Source organism: Falco biarmicus, chromosome 4 (assembly GCF_023638135.1).
Source record: "Falco biarmicus isolate bFalBia1 chromosome 4, bFalBia1.pri, whole genome shotgun sequence".
Lineage (NCBI taxonomy): Eukaryota > Metazoa > Chordata > Aves > Falconiformes > Falconidae > Falco > Falco biarmicus.
In genome coordinates this window covers 86,116,121-86,130,920 of record NC_079291.1, presented here as the reverse complement: position 1 = coordinate 86,130,920, position 14,800 = coordinate 86,116,121, and the positions used below count along the sequence as shown (strand labels likewise).

Here is a 14,800-nt window from a genome sequence, read left to right as displayed (position 1 = left end):
ACGGTTTGGGCTGTTGGCACAAACTCAACGCAGACCATTAGCCAAATGCTACAGAGACAAGCCAAGATGACACAGAGGCACTGCAGAAGCAAGAGGGGCAGCGAGGGAGCATCCCACCATGGCAAGAAGAGCTCCTCTAGAATACACAGCCTTCTTCTCCTCCCTGCTTGTTCACTCGCAAGGTGCAAGAAACCAACCCACATGCCCACCCAGCACTAACAGCCACGCCACACAGCCCATAATCTGGTATTAACCATCCACAAACAGCTCTCATGATTTACTGCTCATGTTGTGAGTTTTTCTGCTAGACTTTCTCCCCGCTCCCACTGCACCACCTTGGATACATGATTTCTGCAACCAGGAGAGACCCGTGCTACGCACACATAGATGCTCCCTCTAACACCAGGGTGAGCTCAGTAACAATATGTTTCACAGAAGGGAAGCTTTTTGAAGCTTTTTGAGCCTTTAGAGGGTTCAGATCCTTGGATCTTTATTAGCTGAATGAATCAGCTGCATGGCTACCAGAAAGCCTCTGGGATTTTCTCTTTCATCTCTCCTCTCATCAGCACGAGTCACGAGAAGTGCCGATGTGATGAGTAGGGAACATTGTTTTAGGCACTTGCTTTCTCAGCCTTTGCAAAACTGGCACTGATCTAGGGTTCCTCAGTGCTTGCAAGTTTTTCTAATTAAAGTAGGGTGAAAATTTAAAGTGCCATATCTCTTCCTGAATAGCTCCACATGTGGACACCAATCCAGGCCAAGCCTATGTTGTTCCTGTTCAGCTTAACCCATCTTCAAAGGAGGTTGCATATGTGTCAAACGAGCAGTTAATCAAGAACACCTCCCATGGACAGATAAACTGTCAGTTTGCTCCTGGCAGAGATGAAACTAAAATGCAAGAGTCCCTTGGAGGAAAACAAGAGAGGTGAGACCTCGTGCTGCAAACACTGGCCTGGAACAAGGTATTTGGGGCTGGAGGCTCAGCTGAGCTCAGCCACCTATTCAGCTTATGGCAGCAAGAAAAATCCATTACCTTCTGCAAAATGCCAACATTGTGCCAAGGAAACAGAAGGTGAGATTTGGGGTTTGCAAACAATTCTCCGGGCAAGGATCACCACCAACCATCGTGCAGTGTCTCCACCCCATGCACGGGTGGGTGCGCACCCCGGCAACAGCCGGGCACCGCTGCCTGCATCCCAGCACAACATCCCTCATCTCGTCCAGCGTGGCAAACAAGCCACAGCTGCTCGAAGGGTATCTTGCACCAATCGGCCATTTCTCTGAGTCACCGTCTCCAAGAAACCCCAGTTTTTATAGGAAGATGAAAGTAATGAGTGACACAGGTTTCCTGCGATTTCTAGCTGTTGCATCACCAAAGAGATAATGTCTTTGGTGGTGCCTGGGGAATCAGTTAATACAGCTGTGTAAACTGCGTGTGGGCTAAAGTATCTCAGGGCCGCATCCTCATCCCAACACTTCCAAATCAAAATAAAACCTCTCTGGAGGCAGCATCATTACAGAGAAACATTAAACCCAGCAACTTGGCCCAGAAGAAGCAAATGAGTTATTTTCATCAAAGGAGGACACTAAAAAATCCACCTTCGCCTCTTACCCCTAAACAGACCGGACACCAAGTTCCACGGCTTTATCTTTACTCTGGAATTACACGGGATTCATTTAATTGGCTTTAATTAAAGCTATCCATTCTTTGTGCGAGGGATACTGGTAAAACCTGCACCTCTGATCTGTGGGTGGTTTTACAGATGTACATTCAGCTGACACGAGGTGCACTCAAATCCAACTATCCACACAAATAAAACTGCAGTAATTAAACCTGGCAGAAAACGACCTATTGAAATAAGCAGATTAATAAATAAAACACAGACTTGACCAGCTGGGAGGACAGAAGGTATCCTCGGGGCACACAGGTACGTCTCGATGGACTCTGTGTTACCCTGACGGAGTTACCTGCAGCTCAGGGCTTTGCCCATCAGGTCCCAGCACAGCCACCATGCTCCGCAGGGATGCTGCCATGCTCTGCAGGGATGCAGCCAGCCCACATCGCCGGCATGCCAGCATCCCCTCCCTGCGGCACAGCAGCTGAGAAAGACTCCTGCTGGTACGGAAGGCGCGGAGAGCTACGTCTCCGCAGGCGAACCTGGCTGGCTAAAGGCAGAGCAGTCAGGTTTCCAGCAGAAGGAGGGGACAGCTCGTTTGGAGCTCTGACCCACCCGGCTCCCCAGCTCTGCTAACCTGAACCCAGAAACCCAAGGTATGAGCATAATTTACACCACTCCGACAGTTGGTGATGCCAGAGGAAAGACTAAAGAGCAGGAAGGGTAGGAAGCCCTCGTTTCAGCCAGGAGAGCTTGCTGTAGCCATTCAATGCAGCAAAACCCTCCCCTAACCCCCAAGAACACTGCACCAAAGGCAGCAGCCCACTCCCAGCCCCTTCCACTCCTCGAACGGGCACGTTCTGTCTTCACACATCTATATCTGACACTATTAAATGATTCTCTTCATAATACATGTATTATAAATTCCCTTTTAAAAAAGTTTATAATCTGCCATCTGTTTCCAGTTAGGCTGTTCTGATTTCTTCTTTTTTCAAATGGAATATAAAACATTATTTAAAGGTCCCGTAATCTAGATGGTGGGAGGAGAGAAACCAAAATCCAAATACCATCACCACTGTCACCCTGCTGAAAAGCAAAGACTTAGTGAGAGCCAAGGGCTGGGAAGATGCAATGTGACAGGTTCAGATCAGTAATAAGGTACAAAAAATGTGATTAAACTTGGAAGAACTTTACCATCACTTCAAGTCATTGCACAGAAACTGCTTAAATCTACAGCTTAAAGACATTCGACATGTATTAGCGGGTGAGTCCTTTGGCTTGGGCAACGTTAATGGATCGTAATGGTTTTAGTTAGCTTTAGTAGCTACACCTAAATGTAAATAAATAGCCATCACTGGAAATATGGTAACAGTGCATGTTCAAGATCATGTCACTGACTTCAGTAACATCTCTGCTTTATAGCTGGTCTGGCTCTTATTAGACACAATGTTTTATACACACACTTACACATACATGCAATCACATGTGCAACACATACTTTATCTCCCATCCTTGTTTGGACCCAAATGCTGCAGCACAGCATCGAGTGAATCACATCTGGAAAGTGCAGATGTTTTGAAGCTCTTGCAGCCTCGCCAACTCATATCGTTTCACTGACAACATCGTTGTAATTGATTTTTCTCTTCAAGCCCAAGCACCTGGAAATTCTGCTAGTGGACTGCAGACACAAAGATTCCGGATTGCAAAGAAATCTTGAAAATCAAATGCAAAATTAAAACAGGGGGGAGGACCCCACCACCCAGCCCTGCCCCTGAGCCCTAGGAGCCTAAGTACTCCACAACCTCTTCCCTTGGCACGGGACGGACCGCGTGTGGTGGATGTCAGCCATGTCATTTAATCCGGCTCTGGAAGGTGTTCCTGCAGTGTGAAGAGGAGAGCGGCGTAAAGCCTACATAGAGCAGCACAGAAAATGAGACCTGAGAGTACCCTGGAAAGCTGTAACACAGAAGAAACGCCAAGGGCAGCCAGAATTGGTCGCATTTTCATTATACTTAAACGAATCTTGCAATTTTGGGATCTAACTCGTGATCTTTTAATGTCAGCGCTAGCAATACACCCAAGGACATGGGGCCACCGGAGCCTACTCGGTGCCTGGGTCTCCTCGGCTTGGCCATGGCGGTTACTGTGGGACAGAGACGACACTGGGGGCACCGACCCAGGCCACCGCTGTGGGGACAGCCTGACACACATGACACCTTCCACCACGAACCTGAAACTCAGCTGGAACTCATCCCTCTGGCGCGGCCGCACGCTCTCTCCCCTCCCTGCCACCGTATCCTTTTGCCGTATGAGCAAATATATGCTGCTGTGAGACAGAACAGCGCTCTTGGATGGCCAAACGCGCTCAGGCTCTTCCTGGCCCCAAAACCAAAAGCCCCAGTCAACAGTGAAAATTAATCCAGACCTTCCTGCTGCGTTTTTATAGCCATAGCAGCACTCTGCATCCTGGGGGCCTCCTATGCAAATCTGATTTCATAGCTGGGCGTAAAAGCTCGCTCTCAGGTTTAATAAGCATCCCACTATCAGTAGCAGAGATGAGACAACAGGCATCCCGGCCCCGGACATCTTACCAAGATGCCTTCACGACACACTGAACCCTCCTCTGTGGCAAAGCAGCATGTTTCAAGTCGGACAACCAAACACAAAGGCACCTAAAATCAAAGGCTGACAGTGTCCCAAATAACCACGTTTTATTTTCAATTTCAAAAAAAACCCCAAACCACCCAACAACCCACAAACCCAAGGCTGTGGGATCCCTCCAAAGTTTCCCTCTGCGTGCCAGCAGGATGACTGATGGTAAATCACACCAGCTCCAGGGCTCCGTCGCAGACTGCTGCCAGGCGGCTCCGCCTGTTGGAGTCACTGACGGTCCCCTTTCCAATTAATCAAGTTCCCATACTGATTAACAGCATGATTCATGTCTCTCGTTAGGCGCATTCTGTAACAAACAAGGCTGTATTTCAAGGCCACTGGCTTAATGGTTAAAATAAATACCTTCCAAATTTCTATTTTCAAGTAGCTGAACCTTTTCCACCTTTACAACTAATTCAGACTTCCTTCAAATTATTTTTCTAAGTAATATAACAATTTGTTTTTCATTAGAGCTTGTCAAAGCCGGACTTTGGTTTATTTTGAGAGAAACCAGCACTCTCCAGAAACTGTTTAGTACAATTTGAATGACGCCCAAAGGGGTTATTGCAGCCACAATCAAAATAGAGTTTACAGCACTGGCTAGGGGTGACCCTTTATTTAATGATTAAAAAAAAAAAAAAAAAAAAAAAAAAAGAAGAGACACCCCACCACCACCCCAGCCCCCTGAATCAGAAGCTAATTAAATGCACTCCTATGGCTAACAGTAAGTGTTTCTAAGTCACTCCGATTACTGCAGAATGCAAGAACTTAACTTGTTGCTAACTAATACCAGACACGATTATATGAGCAGCATTATTTACTGGTTTGGGGTGGTATGTGCTGGTATTCTTGTGTCTGGCACGGCAGCCTTGCCTCGCAACAGATACTATCAAGCTGGATATGAAATCAAATATAGGAGTGATTAAATAGTTTGGGTTCTGCCTGCTTACGTTAGATTTTTATTTTTTGGGGAGGGGGTATAGCCTGGTATTTCATTTAAGGTGGCTTAAATGCAACAGAAAATCTGCCCTGTAACTCCTTTGATTTCACATTCCTTTTGTTTTGCTGTTGAGAAAAGCCGAGCTGGAGCTGGGCCAGGGCCGCGTGCGGGGGGCTGGGGGGCTGCTGCGGGCAGGGGGCTGGGGTCATGAGCACCCCGGCTGCCCCTCGCCTGTGGCACCGGGATGGGTGGGCAGGGCTGACCCAGCCACCCGGAGGCTGATGATTAATCTCCGTAATCCCAGCCCAGTGCTCCAAGGCTCCCAAACAACCTTCTGAAACACTCTCCCTGCATCCTCCATCTCGGACCCCAGTCCAAAGCAGATTTTTAAACAACTAAGCTGCAAAACTATTTTCCATCGGCCCATTCCTCCCCAAGCAGCAAACTCATGTTCTGGTGTTAATTTTTCTGGGATGTTCTCCGTTTGTTGTTTCTTTCTAAACCACAACAAAATCAACAAAATTTGGACTTGTGTGAGGGCTGAATTTCCCCTTTGTTTCCACAGGGGAAAGGCTGTGCTGCTGCCCAGCCGTAGCGGTGAACACCCACTCGCTCGCACCCTCCCAGGGATGCTGCTGCCAGCGGTGCTGCTCCGGGGGGACCACGATCCCCAGCATCCCACCTTGATCCCCAGCATCCCACCTCGCGGGGGATCTGCAAGTGACATCAGAGGCTGGGGTGGGGGTAGTGCCTGGAGGAATCTTATCTGCAGTCTCTTTTGTCGTCTTAACTCCGGGGTGCTCGTGGTCCCGATCCCTACAGTGGACCTGCAGGATGGACGCCCCAATTTTCTGGCCGCTGCCTCCCAGCAGCACTGGGGCGGCTCCGATGGCAACTGGGGCAGCGGCTATGTTCTCGGGCACAACGTACTCACAAGGTAATGACACTACTCGGCATCAATAACAAAAAAACCTACTTGAGCAGTGCAAACATCCTATAGGTGCGTAATTAAAGCACAAACGAAGGGGCTGATTCTTCAGCCACAAGCCTGGGACTTGTGTAACCCTGACAATCCTCCTGGAGACACATCTGATTTCCACCAGCCTAAGAAAAAGAACAAAACCGAGCTCATATCTGACAAGTGAAAACAAACACTGGATTCAGACACTTTCTGCCGGGAACGGGGGGAGCTGTTTAATTTTTGTTCCTTCTCTCTGGGCTGCTGCTGTGACCTCTGCTACCTCCTAAGTCAGCAACACAATACGTTGCAGCTGTGGCACTGCAACAGCATGATTTAATTTGTGCGTGTGTGGCTGGAAGGGCAGTTCATCCCTCCAACGTCTTGCGGCATGGCAGAGGCAGCAGTGGTGGAAGCGGGGGGCTTGGTCCTCCCCTCCCAAAAGAGAGGGGGGAAAACCCCCGCTTCGCCTCCTGTGCGCAGCTTTGGAGAGGAGACTGGGAAAAGGATCAACTAGAGGAAAATGTCCATCTCCATCAAAATTTATAGGAGGCTGGTGACTGTTCAAGCCAAGGGAAAAAGGGGCAGATAATATCTATTTATTCAACAACTGTTTTCTGCTTAACACCCCCCTCCCCCCCCCCCCCCCCCAAGCAAACAGAAGAGGGAAATGGCTTTGCTGCCCACTCTCCTGCACGTTCCCAGCTCCCAGGAGCTGCGTGTCTCCGGTGCGGTGCCCAGCTGGGCAAGGGTAGAGCTCAGAGTTTGTTTTCCGAGGGAAAAGAGCCAGAGGTTCCTGCCACAGCCCCCCTCCCCGGGGGGGCTCCCTCTCGGCGGGTCCTCCCCCCTGGCCCTCCACCAGCTCGTAAAGCCGCCGCGTTCCCGCGCAGCTCCTTGGCCGGACCCCGAGAGCTGTCTCGGGAGCTTTCTTTGTCAGCGCTCTCAGTTGGAGGGGGTTTTGGCTGCAGAGGTTTTATCTTTGCCTTCCGCAAGGCTGGAATTCAGCTTCGCTCTTGGCATTGTCATCCCTCCGCTTTATATATGGCTCCTGCTGAAAAACAGCCCGGGATAGCCTGAATTGCAGCCCACTGCCAAACCTCCGCGGGAGGAGGACTGGTGGCAGCAAAGAACTGGCAACCCCAAGGCTTCACCACCCCGGCTCCTTCGGGGAACCTCTGCCCTGATGTGTGACGCTGGGGGCTGAGCTCATCCCGGCACCAACAGCCCCCCCCCAGGCAGCTCCCTGGCCACGAGGCTGCGCAGAGGATGCTCCACACAGGACGACGTCCTAGGATTTTTCAGAGGCCATGGAAAGGAGTCAGGCTTCCCAATTTCATTCAGATCCAAAGGGATTTGAAGGCCTAAAACTCTCCCTGCATCCTAAAAACCCCAAACTGTGCCTATATGACTATGACGCAGAACAGCACCATGGAAGCAAAGGAACGACCCTGGCTTTCCAGCAGTGCTAGCCTTATACTTTCCATTTACTAGTTATTTCTTTCTGGATTTTACCTTTGTGATACTGAAGCTCCTTCCCATCTGGCACAGCCACCCCCACCCCCACCCACCCCCACCCCCCGGCTGTAAGAAACCTCCTCCTTGCCCTGCTCTCTAACCCAGCACTACCTGCCAGCTTGTAGGGGCAAGGTGGCTTTTTCCTGGCTTTTTGGCTTTCCTCTCGCTTCCCCTCATCAACTCCTTTGCCAAGCAGTGTAATTTTACTGCCTGGCTTAAGGAGCCAAGAAATACGTTTGCTGGTGTAAGCTGTGCATTAGACGTCGTCAAAAACATGCAGCTTCAGGGTTTTAGGAGCCAGCTCGAGAGAACAGCGCAACACCCGCAGAGCAGCACGGCCGCGGGTTTGCACTCTCTCTGGTTTCACTGGCGTATGCTGGTACTCAGCTCGCTCTGCCCATGGGTGGCTCAGCGCAGGGATGGAGCTTCAGGCAAGGAAAGGCGTGTGCACAGGGGATGGAAGCATCGGCAGGGAGGTGATGCAGTGCTCTCGTAGGTGGTGTGGTGGGAAGGGGTCCTACGGCACCAACCTGTGGGCAGGGGAAAGGACTGGCCTTCCCCATGCAGCACTTTCATCCTCCTTCCCCCTTAAACCACAAGCTCATTAGTGCATGGGCTCTGGTTTCTACAGAACCAAGAACAACAGGGTCGAGACCTCTCCTGTGGTCTCCAAGACCCTCCGAGAACTCTTCTTCGCCCTCCAGATACCAACAGCCACATTTTGCACCTCATTTCTCCTGAATGTGGGGGTGCTTCAGATCTCCATGTATATTTTTGAGGTTCAGACACCAACACTACTACAAAATCCGCCAAGTGGTACCGTCAGACTCAAAATGAAAGAAATACTCATCAAAGCGATTTGCAAAACATTGGCCATCGTGACCACCCACAGCTGGGTTTCCATCCTGCTAAGTCAACATCACGTTCGATCGCCACCATCAAGAGACATTCAGTGAAAACAATCTCATCCTTATGAACCAACAAGGTGTCCAAAACCCCAACCCCAGCATGGGAAGTTTAAGCCTCATGATGGGATGCACGTGTCCTGCTCCAGGCACGAGCATCTTGGCAAACATGGCCGTGTCTCTACACAGCTGCTACACAATGCGCCTGTACTCCTCAGGAAGAACGACAATAAGCAGCAGCAAAAAGCTTTCAATATTTAGCAAACTGTCAAAAACTCTCAGGACTCTCGGTTACATATGAGCAAAGGGGAAACTCCACCTCAGGCTTTATTTGGAGGGTTCTGAGGCTCAGACTGGCCATTTCTCAACCAGCGTGTTTTTCACAGAATCACAGAAATATAGAAGGGTTTGGGTTGGAAGAGACCTTAAAGACCACCTAGTTCCACCCCCCCGCCATGGGCAGGGACCCCTCCCACCAGCCCAGGGTGCCCCCAGCCCCGTCCAGCCTGGCCCTGAGCCCTGCCGGGGATGGGGCACCCACAGCTGCTCTGGGCAGCCTGGGCCAGCGCCTCGCCGCCCTCACAGGGAAGGATTTCTTCCTGATAGCTGATCTAAATCTGCCCTCTTTCAGCTTAAAGCCATCACCCCTTGTCCTGCCACTGCATGTCCTTGTAAAAGGCCCCTCCCCAGCTTTCTTCTTGTTACAGGGCTGGAGCACAGAGCTGAGCAGGGAAGGAGCTGAGTTACAAGTCTCTCCTCCAGCTTTATTCCTGGCAGAGACAATTTGGGGTAGTGTTGCTCAGCACATCAAATCACCTTATTGTAAGCACCTGCTTACAATAAACCCCTAACGATGTTGAAAAGTTAAAACGTCCACTTAGTTTAATTTCTGTTTTAGATTTGGATTTCTATGTACTGTAAATGCTAGAAAGAATCTTTTTCTGAAACAATGCTGCATATTTGCATTTGGAGATGCTCCATAATTGGCTGCCCTTCATCTAAGATTTCTTTCTAAATGCAAAAGGATGCTCTCAGCACAGGCAGTCTGAAGGGGAGGCTTTGCCACCATCACCTGCTAATGCCTTCATGCCAGCTGGGAACTTCTGGGCAGGCTCCCTTGCAGGTGGGGTGGGTCAATGCACTACTTTGGGTCTCTGAAACCCAAGGGCTTTGAGCCTCAGCAGACACTAAAGGAAGAAAAACGCCTCGTGGGGTGACGTCAGCCTGTGCAGGTGGGAGTTTGGGGGTCTTTGCTTTTGGGACACGTGATGGGAAAAAGCAAGATGGGCACAGTCAAGGGGTCTAGTCCTGCTGAGCATGATCCTGCCTGTTTGCTGCACCACCTGTATGGCTGAGAGTGTCTCCTCAACCTTGGAGGTGCCACGTCCCAGAGCTCCCCCCGCCCCAGCCACCTCTTCAGTGCAAACAGCTTCCTTGGGGTTGGGGTTCCGTGCAGCAATAAATGGCAAGGTCAGCACAGCCCACTCAAACCTCTCTCTCGGGAGCAGGGAGCCCCCGGTGCGGAGGGCACATGCCTGCTCTTAGTGTCCCTGGCGTCATGAGATGGGCAGCCTGGTGGGACCCCGTGCCGCACTGTGGGGACAGTCCCCAGCCCTAAGCCCTTGGCTGGGTTCGCAAGCAGCTGTGCTGGCAGCTGGGGAGCTCTTCCGCAGCCTGTCCAGGGGACAAACGGTTGACGGGGCCTGGCTGTAAAATCTTGGATGACATTTTCTCTCCACTCACCTTTGATCCTGGTAAACGTGCTCTGGGTGCTGCAATCAGATTGACAATCTCCCTGTGTGCAGATGTCCTGCAAAAACTACACCCACAGCTGTAAATCACAAAGCCCTCCCCGATCCGGTGGTTAGCGACAATGAATAATGATTTTTCTAATGGGAACTGGCCAGCATTCAACCCACTCCTTGATTATTTTTTTCCTAAGCCAGTACTGTTTATATTGAGAGACTTGCAATAAGTAAGACTCTTGGATTTATATGAGATCAAAAAGCAGCCAAAGGGGGAGATTTCTGGAAGCTCAAGCTACAGGGACTCCTCTCAAGAGCAGGCAGACCCCAAACTGAGATCACAGCAACGCCAATGCACCCCAAGCACCAAACCCATGGGGTGTCCCAGCTCCTCGGGTCTCGCGAGGACAGTGGGTGGGCAAGCACAAGAAGGGGACGGTGCAGACGTGCCTACGCAGTGCGTGTGTCAGTCGTCATCACCCAAACCTCCCACACTGTAGGTGGCCCAGGACAGTCCAGCAAACCCAGACCAACCCAGTCTGCCTCTGGCCTGGCCGGCACAGCCCCACGGGAACGCAGTGGGGGACACGTCCAGCCCCCCGGCATGCCTTCTGCTCTGCTGAGCCCGTGGCTGCCGAGCCCCTCCTCTCTGACGTTTCCAAACTCACTAAGCCTTTTTCCTTACAAACGTGAACCAGGCAAGAAGAGTAAGTTCACACTTGAAAAAAAGAAGAAAAAAAAAAAAAAAAAAAAGACTTTTTTCTTTAAAGCACAACTTTTTTTTGGGTTCCTGACAAAGCAATATTCTCCAGGCCAGTTGGAATCTGGAAAAATACACTTACTCAACCTAGCCACCATGACTCCAATAACAATTATAAAATGTCCAATAAAACTTCTATGTAATGTCAATTCAAATCTTGAAAAGCAGAATTAAGTGGTATATCAACATTAAACTTTATTGCTTCCTTTGCAGAGCAGAAGTATTGTCAATAAAAGTCATTCTGAATGAAGAAAAGGGCAGTAAATATTAAATAAACAGGTTTTTGTTGAAATGCTATAAATGCACCAGAGCTGCATTTTACACTGGGACCCTTTTTTCCTTTGCAGACTCCCCCATGATAGAAATAAGTCAGTAATTGTAAACTATCAATAAAGCGCCAATTAAAGGGTGGTTAGATGCATGCATTTACAATATGTCATTATAAGCCTTTATTGTATGTAGTTGGCTTTTTCAGATCCCACTGGCTCCGTCTGAAGTCCCCCAGCACACCACCAGTCCTGCCGCTCGTTATGGGCCCTTGGAGGAGCCGTGAGGGTGCTAGAGGAGAGCGCAGCTGAGAGCCCCGGCTGGGGGCTTGGGGTGCATCCCCCGTGAGCCCCGCGCCACGGCGAGGATGGAGAAATCCAGAGCCGAGAAGGGGATGAGAGAGGAGCATCTGGTCAAGCTTTCTGGTCATGCTCATTTCTACTGGCAGCAATGTGAAGATAAAGCATCACCGTCTTGGTCCATTACGCTATTATTTTATTATGACAGCCCTGCCCTGAGACACGGCAGCTGTGCCAAAGCCCCGACTGTGGCAGCGTGGTTGTTTTCTGACAGGTGTCTTCTGCTCCTTTCTGGCTCTACTCACCTCAGAAAGAGCCATCGCCATCCTTCCTACACTTCCTTACATCCAACAGTATTTCTACTCACAGTTCCTGCTTGCTAATCATACCCACACCGTGTCTCAGCAGCTGCCTGCTTCTGCAACGCACAGCCAACAGAGATGGGATGTTTTGCTTCAACCATGAGACGAAATGCTTCTTTGGGGGTTGGGCTGAATATAATCCTCCCAGTGACACTGAAAACCTCAGGCACGATGCCCATCGCAAACACAACCGGCACCTCATGGAGCAACGCCCCAAGACCTCAGACCCCTGCTGCCCCGCTGCCGGGACCTCCAGCTCCCTGAGAAGATCCATCCCCACAAAACCAAACCTAATGCCAAAATGTGTGCCGAGCGAGCAGAGGTACCAGCCCTACACTTGGTGGTACCCAGACCCAACGGGATGTCTTTTGGAAGAAGGTGGAGTGGGCATCTCTGTGAAGGCACAAATCCCATGACTCTTACGTCAGACCTTTAAAATCCAATCAGCATTTTTGTGGTTTACCAGTCGGGTTTATAAGCTGTTCCCTAGTTTAATCTTCACATGTATTTACAGGAAGCAGTAACAGCTACCGAGTATGAAGTTCACGATGCTGAAATGATACTGAACAAACCCTGCCGTCAGCAAGGGCCGACAGCGGCGCTTCTGTGAGTCAGAGTGGCTGAGGTTCAATGAGCTCTTTGAATTATGATGAGGCAGAGACAAGATGAATCAGATGTGGTCTAGCAAAGTGCATATGCAGGAGCTTCTGTCCTCTGACTTTTGCACAGATTTATTTACTTCATGTACAAAACCAACCCCAAACCGAAATTGACTGGAACTTGAACGCAATTCATTTTGGAAGAAATTATTTTCACTATGAATCCAGGCTCAGGTTATAAAAAAAAAAAGCTCAAATGCTTTCAGAGATAAAGAACAGCCTTTGAATGTTAAATATAAAAAAACTTCCCTTCAAAGGGTGAAAGACGACTATAAAAATTAACTTTTGGAGAAGTTGCAAGTGTTCACCCCAGCCACCCGCAGCCACAGGATCAGACCCTTTGCACTGGGACATTTCTCTGCCATCCATATGAATGGAAACCAAACCAGCAGCACAAGGAAAAACATGGGAAGAGCACCCACGGCAGTGTGAACCACCCGAGAGCCAACAGTTAATAGCTGTGAATCATCTTGATTCACTTGAGCCTGAACTCCCGACCTGCTGATTGAGGCGGTTCCTCTGGATGCTGCCCCTGCTCGGGGACGATGGGCTCCAGCGACCCACGCTGCTGCCGGCACACGTGCCCACGTCCCGGCTGCAGGTTACACAGCTGGTGTGAGGAATGAGCATCTGCACCTTGGCCACCCACAGCCCACCCCACAGCCCCCCGCGGGGGCAGCTCTCAGGAGGAGAGGTCTGAGACCCTTCAAACACCCTCTGCGCTGCCCTGGGCAAAGATGTGACCCTTCAGAAGCAAACCTAGGAGCGGCTCACCTGGAAAAGGATCTGCAAGAGGCCGTGGACGATGCACATCCGCCGTCCCAAGAAGAGGAAGAATGGCACCACCAGCTCGATGAAGTGATTGACCAGGGTCTCGAACCGATGAAACCACCACGGCGAGTGATGCATGAAGTAGGCGATGGGGTTGGGCACCGGCTGCGTCTGAAAGGTGGGGGAAAAAACCCAATTAATCCTCCTCCAAGGCTCATTACTGAGGGCAGCTACAGGGCTCTTGGCCTTTTTCCTTATTTATTTCCCCAAGTCTGCTCACAGGACAACCGTCCTTTGCCTCTGGGCACTCATTCCTTTCTAGAGAAAATTAATTCATTCAAATTTTTTTTTCCTGCAAACCCAAGGAATTTTTAACTAATGCACCTTGTAAAAAGCAAGAGTTTTAATTTTCTTTTTAAATCATAACCAAACGCCACTTATCTTACATTAATATTATTTAATACTGAAATGTTACACATAGCTCAACACCGACTGATGTTACATTGCTCTGCACGAGTACTGAAGCTCATCAGAGCCGCTAAGCAGATACAGAAACTGAGAAAAGGATTTTCTCAGGGTCACGCAGTAGGTCAAACAGAGCCAGGAATGGAAACCAGATTTCAAAACCTAGAAGATATTCTTTCAAAATGTTTAAATTTGAAATAAATGTGGTGGTAGAGTTGCTTTCCAAAGTTGCAATTTGGAAGAGGGAAATGTAATTCCTCTAAACATGCTATATTGGTTAAGGTATTTACATATTGGCTTTGTGACAATATTATTCTTCTATCAGCCTGAGATTTTTTGACACTGGGAGACCTTCCACCCAGTACAATAAAGCTGCAAATTTTACAAAGGAAACAAACCCAAATCCTGATATGTTAATAACTGCCATCCTAAGAAATGCTGCAATTTGGATGAACAGAAAGAAGTTAACAATTTATCTCAGCATATGTGACAAGCTCAAATTCATTAGTATTGTTTTAAAACTGCGTTGAAAAAAAGAAGAGGATGAAGACGCAAATTTTAATTGAAGGAGACACAACACATCTTTAAATTATTTGTAGTTAAATCAAAAATACAAACAAAACAGGGAAAATACTGTACTATGCATGGCAACCGAGCGTGCTTCCACTGCCAAATCCCACAACTATTGTAATTCCTTATTAGCAAAGCTGGGATTAATAAAATTGTTGCTCTATATGGGTTTGAGGCTGCTGTAACCCCTTAGGACAGGAGACCGCATCCTTCCTTCCTCGGACACCGGCGCCGGATGGAGCGGTGTCGGGGTCACGGAGCTCTGCCAAGTCCACTCCGGCACAGGGGTGGGAGGTCAGGGCTCCCCCCCTCCTGG

General features: G+C 49.5%; 1 protein-coding gene across 3 annotated transcripts in view; it reads right to left on the bottom strand.

The window, feature by feature from the left end:
* LMF1 (lipase maturation factor 1) overlaps positions 1-14,800 on the bottom strand; it is a 206,399-nt gene that overhangs the window by 51,213 nt on the left and 140,386 nt on the right. For all 3 annotated transcript variants that reach the window (XM_056338286.1, XM_056338287.1, XM_056338288.1), the window contains one exon: positions 13,453-13,620. In XM_056338286.1, the coding sequence (XP_056194261.1) occupies positions 13,453-13,620 (168 nt within the window). The remainder of the gene's footprint in view (positions 1-13,452; positions 13,621-14,800) is intronic.